The sequence below is a fragment of the Heloderma suspectum genome, chromosome 10 (genome assembly GCF_057233095.1).
Source record: "Heloderma suspectum isolate Gila_16-S chromosome 10, 16-S_ref, whole genome shotgun sequence".
Classification (NCBI taxonomy): domain Eukaryota; kingdom Metazoa; phylum Chordata; class Lepidosauria; order Squamata; family Helodermatidae; genus Heloderma; species Heloderma suspectum.
The window spans coordinates 6128346-6153835 of record NC_139467.1 but is presented as its reverse complement, the minus strand read 5'-3'; the positions used below and the strand labels follow the sequence as shown (position 1 = coordinate 6153835).

Genomic DNA, 25490 nt, shown 5'->3' with positions numbered 1-25490 from the left:
TGAGGCAGCCATCTCATTCTGCCTTATGGTAGGGCCAGCCCCCCCGCCCCCTTGTGTTTCTATAGGGATACAACCACATGTCTAAAGAGCATTTCAGTATCTGAAAGCAAGGTTAATACACCTGCAGTGACTTTGCCAATCACTGTTCAAGATTGCCATGTATTATCCCGACACGCGTTCACCCTTGAAACATTCCAGAAAAGACACGGTCAGGCCAGGGATGCAGGAACCTGTAATGTGAAAATCAACCCAGAACAGCAAAGCGGTCAAGGATGTAAAAGTGAGAGAGTGTGTTGTGAACAAGGGGAAAGTGGAGCATGTGAAAGACAGGGGGCCAGTGTGCAAGGAGTCCAGCAACCACTGAGGAACAGGGTGACCGAGGCCCCACGACTGTCAGCAGTTGCACAGACAGAAGAGAGAACTTTGGCAGGCGTGGGCTAGAGAACAACCTGCACCTGCCAAAATTCCACCTTCCAGGTGTCCAGTAGCCAGCTGGTATGTGGCGCCAGCTTGCTGCAGAAGTCCAGAAGCAATGTTTGCCTCATAGCTGGCTCTTCGAAAATCTCACTGTCCCCCACATTTTATAAAAAGATAAATAAAAATGCCCCCCACTGTTCTAGACAGCTATTAAAAAAAAAAAAACCCACACAAAACAAGATCCCTGTCTTTTATTGCGTCTACTGAGAGCCGGGAATAAACAAGTATAAGAGATGCAGAATCCCTGTCGTTTATTTCATCCATCGAGGAGGACAAGTGAGCCAGGAATAAACAAGTAGGGGAAGAGGCTGGCGTGGAGCGGGAGGGTGTCAGCCAGCAAGAAGGTGAAATGGAATGTTTTCGGCCACCTGAGTAGGCAGAGAAGCCAGCACCATGGATACCAGCAGACTGGGGGCTCACGTTCTCCAGCAACACCCCCTTCCCAGCCGGGCCCTGCATCTTCCGCTTTCCCTCCCTGCCTTCGCCTCAGCTGCTGCCTCCACAATACATCTCTGCCACGGAGTCGCCATGGCAACCCACAGCGGCCTTCTCCCCACTGCCACCTCACCATTCCTGGCTGCAGGCCTCAAGGGCCCGTCGTCACGGCAACCGGCACCCCCTCATCTGCGAAAGGAGGAATGTGCTTGGTGGGGGAAGGGCAGGAGACCATCACCTGGGCAACCAGACAAAGGGGGGGGCCACCCCCCCATTTGCCCACAGGAGTGAAACACCCATTATGGAGAAGAGGCGTGGGGGTTGGGGGTGTGGGTGGGTGGGGGGTCTCCATTGTCCCCTCCCTGCTAACGACGGCGGCACTTGTGAGAAACCAGCTTGCACTGATCTGTGAGGAAGCCGTCAGCGGCACTTGGGGCAGGGTAAAAAAAGCAAGCATTCAGGACTGAGCCCCAGAATCTCCCCCCCCCCTTCCGAAAAACAAAGGCTCAACCGCAGGACATGTGATGTAACCAAAGAGATGGAGTGTCTCTGAGCACATGCAGAATGCCTTTCCCATGTCACTTTTGGAACTGCAATTAATTCCTGCACATCTGGGAATACAGGAAGGGAGCCTCTCAATCAAAGCACCCCTCACTTTGAACGTTGATAATAATAGCCACAATGTTATGGGGTGTTTCAGATATTCAACATACTGAACAACATACATTCTCTCAGTGGTCCTTATAACAGCCCTGCAAGGCAGGCCCATATTATTCTCCTCTTATTGCAGGGGGGGCACAGATACAGGGCTTGCCTAGTTTGTGGCTCAGGTCATAATGAACCTTTAAAAACCCCGCAAGAATTCAACAGCTCCAGCAAAATGCCCCTTCTCCCCTGCTACGCAAACAATGCCAACAAAGACACCCGCCCAGCTTAGCTCTCGCCACAAGCTGCCACCTTTACAACCCTCATCAAACCATCGCCCAAAAACAGTAGAGGAAGTCCTCCCAAGCAATATGCCGTACACTAGGGGTGCTGAATCTCTTTCAGCCCCAGGGCCAACTTCCATTCCAGAGACGTTCTCAGGGGGACACGTTCCACTGATGGGTGGGCCAAGAGCAAATGGAGCAAGGCCAAAAATACCAAACACACCAGCATATTTTTTAAGGGCGCAATCCATAGGATTGCAACTTCAGCCTGTCAGGGCATAGGAATCTCAGAGACCTCGGAGTTTGGAGGTTTCCAAGCAGCAAGGGTGGATTGTGTCTTCGCTGTTTGGAAGCCTCCAAACCCAGAGGTTTCTGAGATTCCTATGCCCTGATGGGCTGAAGCTGGCAGGACAGGAGGAGCAGTGGAGGCGATCTTTGCCTTCCCATCCTCCAATCTTTGCTTCTTCTTCTTCTTCTTCTTTTTTACTAGACGGGCGTTTTAGACCTTCTAGTGAGGGTGCTTTGGAGGGGGAGGGAAGGAGGCTGGAGGAGGCTCAGGATAAATCAGATCCTGGCCTCTCTGGTTTCCTCCCCTCCCCAACCAGTAAAATGCCCCCTATTCCCCCTCTCCAAGGTTAATTTTCGCAGTTCTCTCCATACTGGCTGCAAGGGTTCAGGGTTGGGGGGTGAATCTCCAACTCCCCCTTCCGAGGTCAGAGCGCTGTCTCTGACCACAGAGGGGGAGATCTGAGCCATGCTATGGTCCCTGGGATGCTCACCCAGGGACCATAGGATTGCTCTCTAAAGCTCTTACTGCCAGTAACTAAGTCTTAGGAGAATGGGCGGGAGGACTACACAACCGCCAGGAAACCACCATAGAATCATAGAATAGTAGGGTTAGAAGGGTTAGAAGGGGCCTACAAGGCCATCGAGTCCAACCCCCTGCTCAATGAAGGAATCCAAGTCAGAGCATCCCTGACAGATGGCTGTCCAGCCCTGTCTTGAATGCCTCCAGTGTGGGACAGCCCACCACCTCCCGAGGTAGTTGGTTCCATTGTCGTATTGTTCCAACAGGAAGTTTTTCCTGATGTTCAGCCGGAATCTAGCTTCTTGTCTTGTAACTTGAGCCCATTATTCTGTGTCCTGCACTCTGGGATGATAGAGAAGAGATCCTGGCCTTCCTCTCTGTGACAACCTTTCACGTACTTGAAGAGTGCTATCTTATCTCCCCTCAGTCTTCTATTCTCAAGGCTAAACATGCCCAGTTCTTTCAGTCTCTCTTCATAGGGTTTTGTTTCCAGTCCCCTGATCATCTTTGTTGCCCTCCTCTGAACCCTCTCCGGTTTGTCTGCATCCTTCTTAAAGTGTGGTGCCCAGAACTGGACACAGTACTCCAGAGGAGGCCTAACCAGTGCTGAGTAGCTAACTAGTACTTCCTGGGATTTGGAAGCTATGCTTCTATTAATGCAGCCCAAAAGAGCATTGGCTTTTTTTGTAGCCACATCACATTGTTGGCTCATATTCAGCTTGTAATCTACAACAACTCCAAGATCCTTCTCGCTTGTAGTGTTGTTGAGCCACGATCCCCCATCTTGTAACTGTGCATTTGGTTTCTTTTTCCTAGGTGCAGAACTTGGCATTTATCCCTACTAAATGTCATTCTTTTGTTTTCTGCCCAGCGCTCCAGTCTATCGAGATCACTTTGAATTTTGATTCTGTCTTCCGAAGTATTAACTATCCCGCCTAATTTTGTGTCATCTGCAAATTTGATCAGCATTCCCTGCACCTCCTCCTCCAAGTCATTAATAAAAATGTTGAAGACCACTGGGCCCAGGACTGAGCCCTGCTGTACCCCGCTCGTTACCTCTCCCCAGTTTGAGAAGATCCCATTGAGAAGCACTCTTTGAGTCCAATTCTATAGCCAACTCTGGATCCACCAGATCGTTGTTACTTGATCCAAAAATGAGATCAGATTCGTCTCGCAGGATTTATTCTTGACAAATCCATGTTGGCTTTGAGTAATCACTGCATTGTTTTCAAGGTGCTTACAGATGCTGTATCATCCGCTCCAGAATTTTCCCAGGGATTGATGTCAGACTGACTGGTTTGTAGTTCCCAGGTTCCTCCTTTTTACCCTTTTTGAAGATAAGGGCAACATTAGCCCTCCTCCAGCCATCTGGCACTTCACCCGTCCTCCATGATTTCTCAAAGAGAATACACAGCGGTTCTGAGTGTTCTTCTGCCATTTCCTTTATTACTCTAGGATGCAGTTCATCTGGCCCTGGAGATTTGAACTCATTCAAAGTAATGAGGTGTTCCTTGACCATATGCCTATCAATCTCAAGCTGCAATCCTGCCCCTGCAGCCTGTACTTCGCCTTTGCCAGGGGCCTCATAGACCCTCTTTTGGGAGAAGACTGAGCCAAAGTAGGAATTGAGCACCTCTGCCTTTTCTTGGTCATCTGTTATCATTTTGCCATCGTTATTTAATAGCTGAACCACCATTTCTTTCCTCTGTCTTTTTCTATGCACGCAGCTGAGGAAAGCCTTTTTGTTGCTTTTAGCATCCCTCGCTAACCTCAGCTCGTTCTCAGCTTTAGCCTTCCTGACACCATCGCTGCAATTCTGTACTACCTGCCTGTACTCTTCCTTTGTTACTTGGCCTTCTTTCCACTTCCTATATGTGTCCTTTTTTGTTTTCAGGTCATCTCTAAGCTTTTTGTGAAACCACATTGGCTTCTTCTGTTGTCTCCCACCTTTTCTTCTTGTTGGAATTGTTTGTGATTGTGCCTTGAGAAATTCCTTTTTTAAAAGCTCCCACCCATCTTGGACTCCTTTTCTCGTTAGAGTCGCTTGCCATGGGACCTTACTGATCATTGTTCTGAGTTTATTAAAATCAGCTTTCCTAAAATTCAGGGTATGCGTTTTGACTACACTTGGCTTTTGCTTCCCTTAGAACCAAGAACTCAAGTATAACATGGTCGCTTTCCCCCAGGTTCCTGTAACTGCTACTTTATCCACTAAGTCCTCTCTGTTGGTTAGGATCAAGTCAAGGATAGCCAATCCTCTAGTTCCTTCCTCTACTTTCTGTAGGAGGAAGCTGCCACACAAGTCAGGAATTTCCTGGAGGGGCCATGTTTTGCAGAATTTGTCTCCCAACAAATATCGGGGAGATTGAAGTCCCCCATTACTACTACATCATGCTTCCTTGAAATACTGGCTATTTGCTTTTCAAAAGTTTCATCCTCGTCCTCTCCTTGATTGGGTGGCCGGTAGTAGACTGACCACCAGGTTCCTTTTATTCTTTGTTCCATTTATTTTGATCCAGATGCTCTCGATGGGGCTACCAAGCTCATCCTCCTGTATTTCTGTGCAGAGATATGTATTTTTCACATACAGTGCAACCCCACCTCCCTTTCTGTTCCTCTTGTTCTTTTTGAACAACTTATATTCCTTCAATTGCTGTATTCCAGTCATGACAGTCATCCCACCAAGTCTCAGTTACACCTATCAAATCATAATTTCCCTCTTGTATTAAGAATTCAAGTTTATTCTGTTTGTTTCCCATACTCTAGCCATTAGTATATAGACATCGAAGACCATGTGCTTCATAGTCTGGCTTTCGTTCTACATGTTTCTGAAAACTATTATTGGGCGCTATTAGGGCTGTTCTCTCCGTTGCGGTGCATGAGCCTTCGTCCATTGTTACCCCCAACTTTACGTCTCCCTTCCCCGTAGGATTCAGTTTAAAGCCCTCCTGATGAAGTTCTTCATGCTGTGTCCAAGCACATTCTTCCCAGCCTTTGTGAAGTGCAACCCATCCCTTGCCAACAGCCCATCTTCCAGGAAGTATAGCCCATGGTCCCAGAATCCAAATCTCTTGCGTCAGCACCACCTTCATAGCCAGTCATTCACCCGGAGTATTTTTCGTTCCCTTTCTATCCCTCTTCTAACTACTGGAAGGATGGATGAGAAAACTATCTGGGCCCCAAAGTTCTGGAGTTTCCTTCCCAAAGCTTCAAACTCTGATGTGATTTCTTCGTAACTCCACTTGGCAGTATGTTCCCACATGGATGAGAAGAAAGGGATACCTGTCAGTGGGCTTTATGAGTGCAGGCAACCTTTCAGTCACGTCTCTAATCCGTCCTCCCGGAAGACAACATACCTGGCCAGTCCACGGCTCTTCGTGACATACTTGGGTTTCGGTCCCACGCATCAAGGAGTCTCCCACTACTACCACTCTTCTCTTCTTCTTCTTGTAGGCCTGGGTTTCATCACCCCTGTTTGACTGACCTTCAGCCTCTTGCTCACTCTCATGTAGGTTCCCCTGTGATTCTTCCTCTGCAGGCTGTGCTCTAGTCTCTTCCGCAAGTACCTGGAATCGGTTCCACAGCTCCACTGCTTCCACTGGAGCAGAGTGGCGTCTAGTTCTTCTTCTCCTAACTGTCACCCTTTTCCAAGGATTATCCTCTACTGCATTTTTCCTCACCTCAGCATTTCCCACTTCTGCCTCAGCTTGCTGTTGCTCTTCAAGCTTCTGGTCTTCACTTTGCTGCTGTAGTTCCACCATTCTGTCCAAGAACTCTTTGTGTTCTCTTATTCCCCGGAATGTCGACAGTCGCTGCTCCAGTCCTCTTACTTATTCTTCCAGCAGGGTGATTGCGCTCATTGCAGGTGTGGGCCATGTTGTTCTCAGGCAAGAAAACAAACATTGCACACACCTTGCAGGTCACCACCACTGGAGAGTCTTGTCCTTCCATAGCCTCTTTCCCTTTTGAGTCTAGCTTTCTGATTGTTCTAGACTAGCCTGTGCCTGCTCCTCTACTCAGTAGAGGTTAAAAGCAGAGTCCCACTGGTGTGGAAGTGTGTGTTACAAGACAAATAATTAAAACAAAGACAAAGACAAAAAACTGGTGGTTGGGGGAGAAAGGGGTGGGACCAGAGGAAAGGGGAGTGGCCATCTGGGGAATCCCCGAGGGCCGGATAGGAACCCTAGGCAGGCCGGATTTGGCCTCCAGCACTGACATTCTACACCCCTGCCATAGAAAGCAATTCAGATGCTACCTCACCCCCAATACCACCTACAGCAGGGATGTGCAACCTGACACTCCAAGCAATCGTAGTCACCTAGCCATATATAACAACCCACCCAGGCTTGATACACCAATGTGCCTAAGACTACAAAAACAGGAGTGGGTCTGTCACACCTGGCCTGGCAGGCCACAATGCCATGGCTGGCAGGCTCCATTTGCCCGGCTTGGCGGGTCACCCGTCATGCAAGCTGGTCCACAGCATTATACCATGCCTTCACCCTACCATCAACTTATTGCCCAGTGTCTGCACTGGTTCACACTGCCACTTACTGCTCCGCACAAGCACCTTCACAACTGTTGCCACCAAGACACAACACTGAAGCTGACAACACACGTATCAGAGCTAGTGTGATGTAATGGTTAGAGTTTTGGACTGGCGCTGGAGAGATCAAGGTTCAAATTCCCACTCAGCCATGAGGTCACTGGGTGACCTTGGGCCAGTCACCATCTCTCAGCCTAACCTGCCTTACAGGGTTGTTGTGAGGATAAAATAGACAGGGAGAATTATGCATACCAACTGTCCTGAGGTCTTCCAAGGTAGGATATAAATAATGATAAAAAACCCACAAAGGGCACAACTCCACATATCATATTGCTTTTGAAAATGCATAAAACACACTATTGCAAGTCTTGTCCCAAATAATGGCGAAAGGTGCCTGCTTCCACCCCCACTCATGCTCCCATGCCATGAAAGATGTGGTGAACAAGTCATAAATACCATCAAAGTTCCTTCCTCAACCCAGCACTCTCCAGCTGTGTTATAGTACAACTCCCATAATGACTGATCGTCAGCCATGCTGGCCGGAGCTGGTGGGAGTTGTAGTCCAAAAAATATCTGGAGGACACCATTTTGGAGCAGGCTGACTGTCACCTTGGAGAGCCACTAGTGCAGCCTTCCCCAGCCTGGTGCCCTCAGATGTGTTAGACTACAATTCCCAGCTAGCTGGGGGATGCTGGGAGTTTGAGTCCAAACATATCTGGAAGGCACCAGATTGGGGAAGATTTCACTAGTGGCTTGTACCAAAATGCAAGTCACGAGGAAGGCTGCTGCACGGACACCACACAACAGCCCTGAATAATCAGCGGCCAAAACAACGTCCATCCCTGGTAGTTGTAACACACACACAGCTTCAAAAACACACAGGCACTGAGACGTTCCACCACAAATGAGCACCCTCCAAGTACATACCACTAACACTACTGTTGCACAGACCAGCTACCAACATCCACATCACATCATCTCCAGAAAGCATCCTTCAAAGTCCAATCTGCCACGACCACAAACTAGCAGTGATTACAAAGCCACCAGCCACCCCCCATAGTTCCACACCATTTGGGGCAATGGGGTGATGATCACTCTACCCCTGGAAGCTCTGAGTGTGCTCAAAGTCATTTAACATGGACTAGCATCCTTTAGCCACCCATTCAGGGTAAGAAGGAGTGCATCTCCCCCTCCCACCCTTTGGATGAAGTGAGGGCTTCAATCCACATTGGTGACTTCTGACTCCTCTTTCCACTTTCACTGGATGAGGAGCCGCTTCTTATGTGACTTTTTATGCAGCTATTCATTGGCAGCTGGACTACCTTCCAGAGACAGCTGCATTCCAGAACACCTCAAAATGCCCGTAGCTGTGAGAAGCCAAATGGAACCTTGACATCCAAAGGCAGTTGATCTCAGAGTACCTGCTGCTGGGGAGAGATAAACAGAGGGGTGTTCTTGCCCTCATGCTTTGCTTGTGATCTCTGTGGAGACAGCTGGCTGGCCACTGCCAGAAACTGAATGTTCATCCAATTGGTCCGACGCAGTAGGGTCTTATATTCTCATGTAGCACAACATGGATGCTATGAAGCCCACAGAGCAGTCAAGTCTTTTGGGCGGGTGTGTGTTTATATTTCATTTTTTGCAGCAGTCCAGATCCACAGAGTAGGCAATGACCCAACAGCTCCAGGGACTGGTCTCCCTGACTATAGAGGTTAGCCAAGAGATCTATTGCCCCCGCATGCCCCCCCCCAACCCCACACTACTAACAATGCCTTCTCTTTCCCAGGAACAAAAAGACCGGTCTACCCATGGGTTAGTCAACATTGGATAAATAGGAAAGGGTGTGGAGGGACCTGGCACATTCTCAGGGTCCAGCAGAGAACTGGACCCTGAGAATAGTTCAAGCTATCAAAGCAGATAAGGCTCCTCGGTGGCCCCTCTGGCAACCCAGAAGGCTGCCAGCCCCAAGCCAAGCTAAAGCGAGGGAAGGGGAGGTACAGCAGGAGAAAGGAAGGCCTCTGAGGGCCAGGGTCAGTTGCCACTGTATTCCTGGCAGGGCTCCTCTGCCTTTAACAGCTGCATGGCAGCCAGAAAATCCAGCATCTTTGCTTTTCCCCAGCATGCAGATGCAGAGCTGGGGGAAACATCCGCTCTCAAATTGTTGCCTGTTACACATCTGTGAACAGCACAGGAGCCAAGCCTTGGAAAAAAATTAAGTGGCAATCCCAGCGATAGCACTGAAGGGGCCATGCTCATTTTTCTGGATTGGAGGAAACAAGTCCCAGAAACATGGACAGTTGTCGTGGGTGAGAAGCCTTTGGATTTTTCAGAAATGGTGCACGAAAAAGGTTGCCAATCAGTTTCTCAAAGTCAGTTTTGACTGAGCGAGGTTTTGTTGCTTGCTTTTTCTATTTAAACTGCTCTTTCTCCCTCGAACTTTCACCAATCATCCAGAAATGTTCAGGGCATGTGAAACCAATGCTTCTTTTTGGCACCTGTAAATTTCAAAAAGGTTCATGAAACCACTACGATTTTATAATGGTTAGAATGACCCAGCCACACACACCCAGATCACCATTTAAAATGGTGGAACTCTTTTTTTACTCATCAGCCTTAACTATAGCCATCACAACAGTGGTGGCTATAATATCATTCCAAGAGGGCGCTAGTGAGGTGCTGTACAAAGTACAGAATTCACAGTGCCCCCCTCCCTGGGGAGACCATTTTGTTGGGAAATATTTGTTTGACTCCCCTTCATGGATCACTGCCTTGTTGTGGCGAAGGGGCTTGCGTAATTCAGTGAAGCCATAAGCTATGCCATGCAGGGCCACCTAAGATGGACAGGTCATGGTGGAGAGTTCTGACAAAATGTGGTCCACTGGAGAAGGAAATGGCAACCCACTCCAGTATTCTTGCCAAGAAAACCCCATGGAACGTATCACAAGGCTAAAAGAGATGACGCCGGAAGATGAGCCCCTCAGGTCGCAAGGTGTCCAATATACTACTGGGGAAGAGCAGAGGGAATTTCCAAGTAGCGCCAGAAAGAGTGAAGCGGCTGGGCCAAAGCTGAAAGGACACTCAGCTGTGGATGTGTCTGGTGGTGAAAAGGAAGTCCAATGCTGTAAAGAACAACATTGTTTAGGAACCTGGAATGTAAGATCAATGAATCAAGGTAAGCTGGAGGTGGTCAAGCTCAACATGAGATGGCAAGATTGAACATCGACATCTTGGGAATCAGCAAACTAAAATGGACAAGCATGGGAGAATTTAATTCAGGTGACCATTATATCTACTACTGTGGGCAAGAATCCCTTAGAAGAAATGGAGTAGCACTCATAGTCAACAAAAGGGTGGGAAAAGCAGTACTGGGGTACAATCTCAAAAATGATAGAATGATCTCTGTACGAATCCAACGCAAACCATTCAACATCACAGTAATTCAAGTCTATGCCCCAACCACTGACGCCGAAGAAGCTGAGGTTGATCACTTCTATGAAGACCTACAACACCTTCTAGAACTAACACCAAAAAAAGATGTCCTCTTCATCATAGGGGATTGGAATGCTAAAGTAGGAAGTCAAGAAATCACCAGGATAACAGGCAAGCATGGCCTTGGTGTACAAAATGAAGCAGGATAAAGGCTAATAGAGTTTTGCCGAGAGAACACGCTGATCATAGCAAACACTCTTTTCCAACAGCACAAGAGGTGACTCTACACATGGACATCACCAGATGGTCAATATCGAAATCAGATTGATTATGTCCTTTGCAGCCAAAGATGGAGAAGCTCCATACAGGCAGTCAAAACAAGACCTGGAGCTGACTGTGGCTCAGATCATGAGCTGCTTCTTGCAAAATTTCGACTTAAATTGAAGAACGTAGGGAAAACCACTAAACCATTCACATATGACCTAAATCATAACCCTTATGAATATACAGTGGAGGTGACAAATAGATTTAAGGGATTAGACGTGATAGACAGAATGCATAAGGAACTATGGACGGAGGTCCATAACATTGTTCAGGAGGCAGCAACGAAATCCATCCCAAAGAAAAAGAAATGCAAGAAAGCCAAGTGGCTGTCTGATGAGGTTTTACAAGCAGCTGAGGAAAGAAGGGAAGCGAAAAGCAAGGGAGAAAGGGGAAGATATATCCAACTGAATGCAGAGTTCCAGAGAATAGCAAGGAGAGACAAAACTGGAACAATGCAAAGAAATCGAGGAAAACAATAGAATGGGAAAGACTAGAGATCTTTTCAAGAAAATCGGAGATCTCAAGGGAACGTTTTGTGCAAAGACGGGCAAGATAAAGGACAAAGAAGGCAGGGACCTAATGGAAGCAGATGAGATTAAGAAGAGGTGGAAAGAATACACAGAAGAACTATACAGGAAAGATCTGAATGTCCCTGATAGCCATGCTGGCGCGGTCACTGAACTTGAGCCGGACATCCTCGAGAGTGAAGTCAAGTGGGCCTTAGGAAGCATTACTAACAACAAAGCTAGTGGAGATGACAGTATTCCAGCTGAGCTGTTTAAAATCCTAAAAGACGATGCTGTTAAAGTGCGGCACTCAATATGCCAACAAATTTGGAACACTCAACAGAGGCCACAAGACTGGAAAAGGTCAGTTTACATTCCAATTCCAAAGAAGGGCAATGCCAAAGAGTGTTCAAACTACCGCACAATTGCGCTCATTTCACACGCCAGCAAGGCTATGCTCAAAATCCTACAAGCTAGGCTTCAGCAGCATGTGAACCGAGAACTACCAGAAGTACAAACTGGGTTTCGAAGAGGCAGAGGAACTAGAGATCAAATCGCCAACATTCGCTGGATCATGGAGAAAGCAAGAGAATTCCAGAAAAACATCTGTTTCTGCTTCATTGACTACGCTAAAGCCTTGGATTGTGTGGATCACAACAAATTGTGGCAAATTCTGAAAGAGATGGGAGTACCAGACCACCTTACCTGTCTCCTGAGAAACCTGTACGAGGGACAAGAAGCAACAGTAAGAACCGGACATGGAACAACCGATTGGTTCAAAATTGGGAAAGGAGTACGACAAGGCTGTATATTGTCGCCCTGCTTATTTAACTTATATGCAGAGTACATCATGAGAAACGCCGGGTTGGATGAATCACAGGTCAGAATTAAGATTGCTGGGGAGAATTATCAATAATCTCAGATACGCAGACGATACCACCCTAATGGCAGAAAGCGAAGAGGACCTAAAGAGCCTCTTGTCGAGGGTGAAAGAGGAGAGAGCAAAAGCTGGTTTGAAACTCAACATTAAAAAAACTCAGATCATGGCATCTGGCCCCATCACTCCCTGGCATATAGAAGGGGAAGAAATGGAAGCAGTGACAGATTTTATTTTCTTGGGCTCCAAGATCACCGCAGACGGTGACTGTAGCCATGAAATTAAAAGACGCTTGCTCCTTGGGAGGAAAGCTATGGCAAACCTAGACAGCATAGTAAGAAGCAGAGACATCACCTTGCCAACAAAGGTCCGTCTAATCAAAGCTATGGTTTTCCCAGTAGCAACGTATGGCTGTGAGAGCTGGACTATAAGGAAGGCTGAGCGCCGAAGAATTGATGCCTTAGAACTGTGGTGCAGGAGAAGACTCTTACGAGTCCCCTGGACTGCAAGGAGGTCAAATCTGTCCATCCTAAAGGAAATCAACCCTGAGTGCTCATTGGAAGGACAGATACTGAAGCTGAAGTTCAAATATTTTGGCCACCTAATGCCAAGAGAAAAGTCACTGGAAAAGACCCTGATGCTGGGAAAGATTGAAGGTAAAAGGAGAAGGGGACAGCAGAGGATGAGATGGCTAGATAGCATCACCGATGCAATGAATATGAATTTGAGCACGCTCCGGGAGAGAGCGGAGACAGGAAGGCCTGGCGTGCTATGGTCCATGTGGTCACTAAGAGTCGGACACGACTTAACGACTGAACAACAAACAACAAATTTGTTTGACTGGAGCCAGTGTGATGGAGAAGTTAGTGTGCTGGGCTTGGGTGCGGGACAGCCAAATTCAAATTACCGCTCACTCGTACCCTCTCTCCCAGTCCTGCCCACTGCACAGAGATTTCTGCAGGACAGACAACAAAGCTTTTTTTAAAATAAAAAAGTAAAAATAGAACTATAGAAAAGTATCACTAATCCTTATTATAAAGCAATACTGTAATTCCAGGACAGGGTTTTAAATAGTCACTCATCCATGGTGAGTGAGAGTTGCCTCTCAGCATCCAGTTTTTTGTAAACTAGAAGAAAGAAGCTTCTCCTCAGACCCACCAAACACTCCTTTTCAGATGGTTGATTAACCCCAAATGACCTAGGATCAAATTATACTTTTTAATTAAAAGTTTGCTTAAAGTGGCCACTTTCATTTTGAATAAAAATGCAACTGTGCAGGGCCATGATCCAGCCTGAGGGCACACACAGGTTTCCTGCCAGAAATCCCACCCCCACCCCACCCCCGAGCTGCTCGGAGCACAGTCTCAATCAGGGCCCCACGTGGCTGCTTGCTCCTCAAAATATAAGCAGCCAGCTTGCTTTTTAAAAAGTGCGTTTAACTTTTAAACGTAGCTTGGCCCTTATATAGCTATGTATGGGTAGGTGAGCTAGTTAACCTTTTTGAGAACTAGTAACTTGTGCGATCTTATTTGCAAGTCTATTGTAGGTGCTGTCTGGTATTCCTGGAATATGAATTTGCATTCGGCTTTTCCTCCCCATTTTCCAACAGGCAAGCCTGTCAATTGTTCCTGTGTTTTTACAGGGTGCAACAGGGATTACACACACACGCCTCTTCCATTCCTGCTTCCTCTCCACTTGGTCACCGAGTCTCCTTGCAGGCCCTCCTAGGACATATTTCCAAGGGCCTGGGTCAGTGGCCGAATCCACCTCCTTCCAGTTATAACCAATTTCTTTATCTGTACCCTCTCCTTAAGCGGGAGGTTGCCCCTTCTCCTCCGGCTCTCCTTCCTGGTGGGTAGTTGGATCCTTTCCTGCCTCCCTCTGAAGAGGGGGTGGAGAATCAGCGAGCAGCTCCCAAATCTGGGTAAGGGACCAACACACAGCCTGGCTGAAGCATGGAGTCCTAGCCTGCATCCCTCTGGCCAGCTTATCAGAAGGAGTATTTCCTGCCATTGAATCTGTTTCCCTAACTGGCCAGCCCAGGCAGCATTTCCTGTTTCCTTTCCTGCTGCTGCTCCCCCTGCCCCACCCCGCATGAAAGCCTGCAGTTGCAGAGTGTACAAAGCCACAGTTCTGCTCTCATTGCTGTCTGTGTGTAAACCCTGGGGAGCCTTGACCACACGCTGACAGATTTGGGACAGACCCCCCACCCTTGTCCGCCTTCCCCAGACGTCAGGGGCCTGAGCTTTAAAAAGGGATATGATTCCAGATCCCAAGGGGTCATGGGGGAACAATGCAGAACCTGAAACCCCTCGAGTTTTGGCTTCATTCCTGCTTCCAGCTGCAATCTTTGATGGCTCTGTACAATGCTCAGACTTGCATTTTCCAAGTGTGGGTAAAAGAGAGCATCTTCACCACCCTTTGGAGGCACACACACCAATGCTTAATTTCTAAAAAAAGAGCTGAGGCTGTGAATGATGCCCCCTTGTCCCAGATGTGCTTGCTGGCTGTGGTTACTTAAGGGTATGAAGGAAGGCACGCTGTACATGCTCAGAGGCCCTATCATTCAGTCACATGATCCAGAACTGCGCCGTCATGTTCAAAACTGGAGGGTGAGAGCGCAGTCTCAAATTAAGCCTTGGCATAATAAATCCAGTTTGGGGAAACAATTGTGTGGGAAGAAGCCACGTCACTGGCCCACCCGGCAGTGTGGGACCACACCACGGGGTGACAACGGCCATGCCACCGCAAGCCCGTGCGTAAAAATCAGCCCCATCTTGCCGCCCAATTGCAAGGATAGCGCTGAGGAAGCAGTAGTTATGCTGGGATTAATTCATGCAGAATACAAGGTTGTGATTTTGCACATGCGACCTAAAACACTATCAGTGACAAGAAACCATTGGCACTAATGGAGGATTTGTTTCTTTTTTTTAGCTCCTGCAAGGGGGCGGGGGTGGGGAATTTAGCAGGGGAAAGCAGTGGGGTGGGAAGGTTTAAACCTGCCCTACCCCTGCTTGGTGGCCCTGATCTGGTTCGGAGCCCCGTGTGCTGGCAATGAGGTAAGAAGAAACGTGAGGGTCAGCTGCCTGCTACATATTTAACGCAGCGAGCCGATTCGCCCTCAGCCTGCCCTGCAAGAGGGACCTGAGGCAGGCTGCCATCCCACCACCGCCAAACCCCATTCATACAAAGGGTTTCCTTTCCCTTGAAGGAGAAGGGGAGGGAAGGGGGTCCTTCCCGGAAGCCGCAAACAAACAAGGCACCTGCTCCCCGTTGCCACAGCAACACAATCCAGGCCTATTCCTCCCTTCTTTCTCCCCCCCCACCATCATTTTGCGCTGGCGAGGATTTGCTGGCCCAGCCCGTAATCCCGCAATCAAGTGCGGAGGACGTGGAGGAAAAGCAGCTTAGCTGCGGCTGCCCCATCAGGGCTTTGTCTGCCCTTCAATCACAGCTGGGATTACGGAGGACCAGGGGTGGGGGGAGGCCGGCCTGTGCTCTCTACAGCGTCGCCGGGACCCTCAGCCCCGTGGGCTGACCTGAAGACAGCGCTGCTGACAATGGCCATTTAGGGGCCCCTCCGTCCACGCACACGACACGCTGAGCTGCATCTTTTCTGCACCAAATCCCAATTCGAATTCAAGCAGCTCAGGTTCTGTGAGGGTTTGACTAGGAGCGGGGGGCGGCGGAATGCACGCTGGGGCCCCCCGAGAAGCACAGAAGCAAATTGCCAAGGAGCTCAAAGCTGGGGGGTCCGAAAGCCAAGGGCCAGGGGAGAGATCATCAAGGACCTAAGGAAAAGATAGGCAGAAAAGGCCAAAGCCTGAGGGGGAGGCAGCCAAGAGCTGAGGAAAGGAGAGGAGCATATGTTCTTTTTAACTGGATTTATAACCTGCCACATCCCTAGGGTTTGAGCCAGGTCACAACGATCACTGATATGTGAGGGTGGCCATGTGCCCTCTTTCACACTGGAGTCAGACTATCTTCTGTTGGAAGGGCTGTCCTGCCCCATTCCAGTTTAACGACAAGGAACCATCAGAACTGTTGACCATCCACAGTTCGCACGTGGACTAAACAGGCAGGCACACAGGTCACCTGGTCACATTCTTCCTCGCTATGGTGAGATGTACTGGATTTCTATTTCAACTGTAATAACAATGTCTAAATTTGCATCTATACATATAAATTAGCACATGCAAATTTTATGCCAATCTCCACCCTCTGTGGTCCTCTATTTTGGCAACTCACCAGCGGCCACCCTGCTTACATGTCTGCATAACACACAAACAGTTAAATGGCATAAATGGCTCACGCTTCACATCCAGCAACAAAGTTCACCCCAGCCACCAAATGTCAGCCCATGAAGACAGGCCTTAATGGCATCTTGGTAAAACTCCCTGCCCACCCCCCTCTGCAGGGCCGGTTTGCACATGCATCTTCAGCACTCGGTAACTGCCCACAAGTGACAGTTAGCAGATGTGAATGCTACCACAGCAAGCCCCAGAGACAGCTTTTGTATCACGGTCTGAGTCACCTCAGTCACAACGCTCTTCAACGGGATGAGTTTACACATTCAGTTGCCAGGCATCATGCGATGCACAGATATGTACAAACCAGCCCCTCAGTGTTCAGGGAAAAGGGATACATGATTGCCTGCCAGCTTGGCAAATACACAAGGCCGCCCGCCCCCTTTCAGCTTATCACATTTGCTGTGGAAACACTGACCCTCCCTCCTAACTGCCTCCCCCCTCACCTGGGTAGAAGTCCTTGGACTTGGACAGCTTGATGGTGGCTCCGGTTTCCTTCTGCAGCTGGACAATGGTTTGGCCTCCTTTGCCAATGATGGACCCGGCAGCATAGCTGGGAATCAGGACCTTGAGGAAGTACTCGCCATCCTCTGCAAGAGAGAGAACAGAAACAGACCTCATGAGGCACCGTCCAGATCCAAGGCTTTGTGAAAGCCATGGCCCTCTCAGCAGGGATGGCCCAAGGCTTTTTGCAGCCTGAGGTGAAGAACAAGATGGCACCCACTCCCATTCCAGGGACAAAAGCTGACTGGACTGGCAGATGAATCTGCCTTCCACACTCATGATGGGACAACATCTTCCACACCACCTGAAAGCTAACTTAGGGAACACAGAGGAGGCCGCATGGCACACAGGTCTCTCCTCCAACACACCTTGCTGCCGCCTCCTAGCATCTGCTGCCTGAGGCGACTGCTTCATTCTGCCTAATGGTAGGGCTGGGCTGGCATCACAGACCATGCTGATATGGGGGAAATGCCATCCCTTGTCAAATTCCAGGCACATCAACTCATAATAAGAATTAGGTGGCTTGTGCAAGATTCAGCCCAGATCAGCTTTTTGCAAAGGCTCCAAAAGTGGCAGGACGATACAGCTGGAATCCAGCACAGGGAGCCTTTCCCCCAGGACTGCTTCACCCATCACTGTTGGCCATTAGCTTCTTTGCAGATAACCCAATCCAATGCATTCCCCCAAACCCACAAGAATGCATCAGCCCACACTGCGATCCCCTGGCTCCTGCATGGCCCTGGAGACGAAATTTATTTGTTTGCTTGTTTGTTGATTACATTTCTATACCGCCCTAAAGCTGAAGCTCTCTGAGAGGTTCAGAAAATAAAACCTAAAAGCAATAAATACAAAATAAAAATGAGGGTAAAGCCAGCTGCAGTGCATGGATCTAAGAATGCACTGATGCAATTTTTAAAATTGCACAATGTCGTTTGACTGGTAGCGCTGGGAGCCTCCATCTGGAAGCATCCAAAGGTAAGTTACATAGAACTGAACTGAGCACATATTATTCTGTCCCTAGCTTCCATCTTCCTCCCTTCCCTCTGTTGCCTCCCCTCTGTTAATTGTTTTGGAATGGACGGTCCTCTTGGCAGGGACGTGTCTTCTCGCTGTGACTCTGCAAAGTGCCATGCACACTGATGGCACTAGAATGTGAACCACAGCAGCCCATCCTGCTTTCTGTTCTACCGTAAGTGATTTCACTAGCCCAATCAGGCCACGGAGACCAGCTCCACCCTAGCCCATCAGGCCCCTCCATTTTCCATCTTCTGCCGCTTTCCAATTCCCCTAGTCCTGGCCCCACGTTTTCTTACGATACTGCACATATGTGCCACTGTGCATATTTGCGCACGCTCAATATGGTAAAGGAAGTGTGGCAGCTGGGACATCAGGGTCCTGCTGCTATTCCAAGCAGCTGGAGCGTTGGGCAGGAGACACTTCTGAGGTTGCAGGTCTGGAGCAGGCTGGCCTCGCCACAATTTAATAAACCCTGCCATGAGCTATTGCTGCTATCCCTGTCTATTCAGAATGAGAGCTTCTTCTTTAAAACGCACACACACACGCGGCTATGGTTCTTTGTATGAGACTCACGCTAGAGGATTTGATAAGAGTTCACCTAACAGCCTCAATTGCTCTACTTAAACGTTTATTTTTAGACTGTATTTTGCACTGATTCGGTAGCACTGAATGGTAGATATTTAGATGTAGTTGGGGGAAATCCTTCCACCTCACCATGCGCGCACACACGCATCCTGAGCACGCAGCGGCATCAACCCCCATATTCAGAGGCAGGAGAGTGTGGAGAAGCAGATCCCTGGGAAGAAACCATAGGGAACGCTCAGCACCTCCATGGCTTCCTTGTGGGCTTCCGGAGGTACCTGGCTGCCTACCAGCGGATGTTGGAGGCTCCAATGTCAGTGGGGCAGTGAATCCACTCCAGGTTTCAGTCAGAACCATGAAGCACCTTGGAGAGCTCCTTTAGAGTTCTGACTGGTTCTGACTGAAACCCAGAGCAGATTCACCGCCCCACAGACATCAGAGCCACCCACCTCCACTTCTGGAAGCAGAATGCTGGGTTAAATGAACCTCCAGTACAAAGTCTGTTCTTATCATTCGTTCAGAAGGAATTATTCCAAAAACCACTCCTGCCCCACCCCTGAAAAACCAGGCCCATTTTGACCAGAAATCAGATGCAGTTTGAAGTTGAATGGGCTAGTGGTGGCCAGCAACTTAACTTCCTACCCAGCTATAATAAGCAGCCACCCCTCCTTCATATGGGAGCACCTATTTTTATCTGGCCCTGGCAGAGGGGTTGTGCTGCTCCTGCACAGAGCTCACCCGAGATACAGAGCTGACCAACTTATGCTTTCAGTCCCACGCTGAGGAAGATGATAATGCCAGGGCTGGAGAGAAACCTTGTGATAAGCGATTCAGGCCCTCTGCTGTGTCCAGATTGCAAAGGGGCCCCCAGAGTACTAAATCAAAGCCCTCCGTTGATGAAAACAGCTCTCTCTCTCTCTCTCTTTGAAAAAAAGGGTGCCATAGCTGAAAGACCCAAATAGAAAGACAGTCTTCTGTCTCGCAATCCAGGCGTATACCAAGGTGCGTGAATGCTTGCATGCTCATGTCCGTTCCTAACCTCCCCTGCCCCTTGGAGTTGCTCCTTTTCTTCACCACTGCAGCCTCCTTGTTCACCTGCCTCTCGCACTGGCCCAGATAACAGTGGTGGTGAGGAGGAGGCCCGTCAGATGCCACAGCCTGATTGCTCCGTGGCTCTCTCCTGCCAACCATGGCGGAGAGAAGGGCGACTCACTGAGGGTGTCTTGCCCAAGGGCTGTCCGAAACCTGGAGCCAGCTTTCCACTGGCTTTCCACCGGCTGAGGAAAAGAATCCAAATGGCCCTCCCACCGCCAGGAATCAACACATGGCATTCAAAACTAGGTACTGACAAACCTGTCACTTTCAATTTCTCCCACATTCAGTTTTTTTAAATCTCAAATTCTTTCTGTCTGGATTATGAAGAAATGTGTGAATTTGGGGTAAGTTCTTATCGAAAGCGAACCAAACAAAATTCTCATCCATCTGCAACAGCCAAATACAATAAGTGGAGCTATTTGCAGCGTGGAGAGAACCACGATATATCTGCCTGCCATGTGGCTCTTTTAGGAGCCTGCCAGGAAAAAATTCAGCACCGCAAACACAGCTGAATTCAAAGGGATTCAAAACCAGACTTCTAAGAGCGAAGCATTCAAAGCCCTCCACCTTGGAGGGATGAATCTGTAAATTTCGCTTTCTCCCACATTCACATTTTTAAAAATCTAAACTTTTGTCTGTCCTACTTAGGAAGAAATGTGTGGATTTTGGTAGCTGTGTGTGCGCGTGTGTATAAAAAACCCCAAACGAATTTATCACCCATCTCTACTAAGATCACCGGGGAGTTCTGTGCAAGGCCTGGTGGAGACAAGTGAGCTCTTGTGCAGCTCCTGGTCATGTCAAGGAGGCTTGTGTGGGAGAACTTCCGGTTGGATTGCATGCCTCATGCCATGGGTCAGATCTGTGGGCCTCCATCTCTACCACCATCAGTGGTGCCCCAAATCCACCAGCTCACTTGGTCGCCTCACCAGGACTTGCCATGATATGGAACTTTGCCTGCAAAGCTGAGAAGGGCCATCACTCGAGCACCTGTTCTGCACGCAGAGGATCTCAGCTCCAGCCCCCGGCACTTACAGCTGGCAGGGTTGCTGGGCCAAGACGGAACCTCCTCCCACAACCTAGAGCTGGATCGGGTATGCTGGGAGTTGTAGTCCAACACATCTGGAAGACACAAGGTGGGGAACGGCTGCCTGAGAGAGCTACAGTAGCACAGACAGTCCTGAATAAACGAGTGACATGCCACATAGAGGCAGCTTCATGTGCTCAGCCCACAGGGAACCATGGAAGTTAACAAGGGGTACTTCCAGATGGGGGCGGGGTTCATAGTGCTACCAATCTAAAGACACCGAGTAGCTATTTCACCTTCCTTCCTTAACTGGTTTTTTTGTGGTAAGAAAAAAGATGGATGAAGCAGGGAGGAAACACAGGAGAGTTATAAATGGAAGACAGCAATACTTGGGCTTGAACCTACTGCTACACTACACACATCATCTGAGACCTTCCTCCAGGTGCCTCCTCCAAGGGAGTCTTGGAAGGTGACAACAAGGAGGAGGGCCTTTTCAGTGGTGGCCCCGATTATGGAACCATCTCCCCAGCGAGGCCTGCCTGGCACCAACACTGTATCTTTTTAGTGCCAGGTTAAGACCCTCCTCTACTCTCAGGCGTTTGGCAGCATATGATAAGGTTTTTAATCAGGTCATGCGAATTCTTATTGTTGATTGTTAAAATTGTTTGGATATATGTGCGTGTGCACGTGCACGTGCACAAGCACATGTGTGTGTGCTGTCTGTTTATATGTTTGTATGTACATGGTTTTTATATTATGTACAGTGTTGTATTTTTAAGGTTTTTATTTTTTGTAAACCGCCCAGAGAGCTTTGGCTATTGGGCAGTCTAGAAATATCAGGGGGTCTAGAAACGTTGGCAGTTAGGCAGTATAGAAATGTAACAAAGGAAATGAAATGGATGTAAAATTCCGTGAATGAGGCAGGGCAATTGCACAATAGAAGTCTTGTCTGGAAGCACTCAGAAAAACTGCCAAAGAGGAAAAGACAGAATACCAGCACCCCCACCAACTCTAGAAATTGCGTGTGGGGACTGCACTTGGCTGGCCAAGTACTGCAGAGCTTTGTCAGTGGGGCTGCCTGAGTTGGAGGCACAGCAGCAGCCCCCATTGCCGGTGTCACCACTGCTACCATCAGTTAAAAAAAAGACTGGAGCACGGGTGAGTGAGCAGGCCAGCTGGTGGGCAGGCAGGCTGGCAGGCAGGCAGGCAGAGGGCTGTGGCGGGAGGATGGGCGTGGAGGTGGGCGGGCAGGCGGGCAGCTTTAGCAGGCAGGTGGACAAGGCCTGAGTGGGTGGCTTCAGTGGACAGACAGTTTGGCGAGGGGCTTCATCAGCGAGGGGCGTGGTGGCGGCAGGGCCTGATGGGCAGCCCTACGCAGATGGCCCACGAGAGTCTGGCGCCAATGCTGTTTGAATCCCACCTCTTGTTCTCCCAGGCAATCTCCCATCCAGGCCCTGACCAGTTCCAGTCTTGCAGCAGCCGCCCATTCAGCTTTTCAGTTTAGAAGAGAGGCAACTAAAGGATGGGAGGAGATATGATGGAGGCTTAGAACGTTACGCATGGTCCAAAGAAAAGTGCACAGGGACATGCTTTTCCTCCCGCTCTCATAATACTAGCACTCGGTGGTCATCCACTGAAACTGATGGGCAGGAGATTTAAGACGAAGAAAAAAAAGCCCTCCTTCATACAACGTAGACTGTATAGAATTGGCTGCTGCAAGATGTTGCAATGGCACTGGCTTAAAAGGGGAGAGAGCGTTCCATGGAGGAGGACTGGCCTGTCAACCCACAGCTATTGGTCATGACAAGGAAACTCTGGAAACAGGAAGGTGAACTAGACGGACCTTTGGTCTGATCCAGCGGGGCTCTTCTTAGGTGCTGATGTCTGGGGGATTCATATCTTCAACCAGAACCCATTCTTTGGTGCCCAACCGTGGTGCTGTGGCAAATTTTTGAAGTGCGAGTGCCCATTATGACAGTGCCCGTAGCCACGCCCCCAAGGAGAGCCCAAAAGTCCAGGCAGCAGGGTTGATCTCTAGCAACAAACCAGTTCTAGCAGTTTTCATTTCCACCAAGAGCAGGTCTTGGTAAAGCTCCTGGGTCCGAATTGCCCATTCAAGACCAAGCCACCCCAAAATACTTTGCATTATAAGAGGAAATAATATATTGTTGCTGGGAAAATTCATTTCCTCCCAGCTACTCTGAGGATTGCAGTTAAGCTCAGAGGGAACAGCGAATTCTGGGGGTGGCAGGGGAGGTCAGCACCCTCCGCTAATCAAAAAGTACTAGCGCTGCATCCCTGCAAACCCCGGCTCCATTACGTCACTGGTGACCAGACGGAGACCTGCACCCAGATGTCAGCAAGGTTGTGGCTGCTGCTGCTGGATGAGCTGGGAAGGGCCCTGTTTTGCCTGCCTCCCACTCTGCCACCCTTCACGGTACCTGAAGCCTCTGGCTTGGCACCTACCATGGGGCAGAGCGATGGGCTGCCACTTTGTAACCTGGCAAATCACGGTCCAGCCACGCACAGTGGCGTAGAATGCGGAGATGGGGGGACTACTTAGGACCGATGATGTGACGACAGGATTAGGAAACAGGTCACTAATATCAAACGGTCATGATCCTGGACAGAAATTAAATTTGGGGGGAGGGGGTCTGTAAACAATGCTCAGCATTATTTGTTCAACTTACTCTAATTCTTGTTTGTTTCTTTAAAGTATACTTGTTGTTGCTCTTGGCTACCTCCAGAAGCCCTTGCTTTCACCCTCCGGCGTTAAAAAAACATAAATACCCGTGGAAGCTTGTTTGAACACACACATCTGGTTTCAGAGAAAACAGAGAGAGGTTTTGTCCAATAAGGAAGGGTTCCACAGATTCCCAAAATAAAAGCTGCCCATTAAGGCTTCTGGCAAGCTGGCAGCATTCGAGGGCAGCATCCTTTGGGAGTTATTTTTTGTGGGTGGGGGAGAATGGTTTGGGAAGAAGGTCAAGGCAATCAGTACATACCAAGCAACGTTAGGAAGCTTGTAAACTCCATGGGCTTCTGTGTTTAGCATATTTAATGCTGCCGTTTAATAAATGATAAATGGTAATAGAAGCCATTCTTATGTCTACAAAGCAATTCCCTCTTCTACGCTTTTGGAACACTACAGTTCCGTACCGAAATACTTAATCCCACATCCGTTTTCCTCTCCAATTGTGCTGCATCTCAGGAAACTATTCCATGAGCCAGGCTTCCCCAACTTGGTGCCCTCTAGATGTGTTGGACTACAACTCCCAGCATCCCCTAGCTAGCATGGCCAATGGGAGTTGTAGTCCAACACATTTTGAGGTCATCAGTTTGGGAAAGGGTGCCATAAGCCCTTACAAGCTGTTCTCGCCCACACAACCTCATTTTCCCTTCCTCCTGTGGCACATTCTCCACATGTCTTCCCTCTCACTGCAACGTTGGTTGCAGGCCTGTCCACACTACACTTTTTCATCAGTTTCAAACCTGGGGGTCAACCAACCAAAGAACCTTGGCAACTGTGGTTCTATGGACGAGACAAGGATTCTTTAAAAATGACTGGCAGCCTTCATGAAACAACAATTCCCAGACTGCTTTGAGGGAATCCATGACTTTAAACTGGTTGGAAATTGGTAGCACCTTTATTGAGCACTAAAAGCACAAAATGCTGTCGCTCAGAAAATGCAGCATTTCTCCTCCACCAACACACACACACAGAATACATTTATATTTACAAGTCAAACCTGGATCCTTTCCTGCAGTTAACAGAACCCTAAGAAATCAGTCTCACCATGTTCTGTGGGCTTTGCTCTCAGGTAAGTGTGCATAGGACTGCAGCCCATGAGACACTCCTTATCACCAGAGAAACCATGCTCTAGCTTCACTTACCGAATGAAAAAGACAAGCTAATTTTGCTCAGAAAAAACAGGACTGGAATAATAGCGGAGAGACAAGGAAACTGCAACATCTGCTTCATGGAACCAGGGAACAGGAGACATCTCTGAAAACAAGATGCAACAGGTGACCTTACAAGAGGGAGGTGTGTGCAGCGGGTCAGTGGCAACCACTCCTGGGGCATCCCGTCCTGATGCCTTGGTGAGCTTCCTGCCACGATTTCTCTAAGCTGAAGGATCTTCTGCCCAAATCCACTTAAAAGAATTCCTTCTTGGGTAGGTTAAACCAGTTAAGTCATTAGACGTTTGCGATGGAGCCCAAGCTGATCAGCAAAGAGAAGCCCGCTGTTCCTCTTTTTTCTCTCTCTCTCTCTCCCCTGCTCCTCTACAATCCTAAAAAAAAGCCTTAGGCCTACTCTGAACTACTCTCACTGCCTATTTCCATCTGGAACATCCTTCCCCCGCCCACAGCAATCCTTTCCAAAGCACACGTAAGGCATTAGCATGAGAGCCACCCCCAGAATCTGGTGCTCAGAGACAGACTTGCCCCTAAACAGGGAAGCATCACTTAACTGTCATAGCCACTGACAGACCACCACCCTCTTTTCCACGGATTTGCCTAATCCTAGCCATCTCAGCTACTGGCAATCGTCACACTTTGTAATAATAAATTCCATTTTAATCAGGACCTGTGTGAAAAAGTTCTAAACGTTTCTCACAATCAACTTGAC

At 48.7% G+C, this 25490-nt stretch overlaps 1 protein-coding gene and 1 pseudogene across 4 annotated transcripts in view; both read right to left on the bottom strand.

The window, feature by feature from the left end:
- Positions 1-25490, bottom strand: part of LOC146337528 (protein CFDP2 pseudogene) — a 471985-nt pseudogene that overhangs the window by 33302 nt on the left and 413193 nt on the right. The gene's annotated exons all lie outside the window — the stretch shown is intronic.
- NOVA2 (NOVA alternative splicing regulator 2) overlaps positions 1-25490 on the bottom strand; it is a 51755-nt gene that overhangs the window by 10606 nt on the left and 15659 nt on the right. For both annotated transcript variants that reach the window (XM_084814316.1, XM_084814317.1), the window contains exon 2: positions 17085-17228. In XM_084814316.1, coding sequence (XP_084670442.1) covers positions 17085-17228 — 144 coding nt within the window. The remainder of the gene's footprint in view (positions 1-17084; positions 17229-25490) is intronic.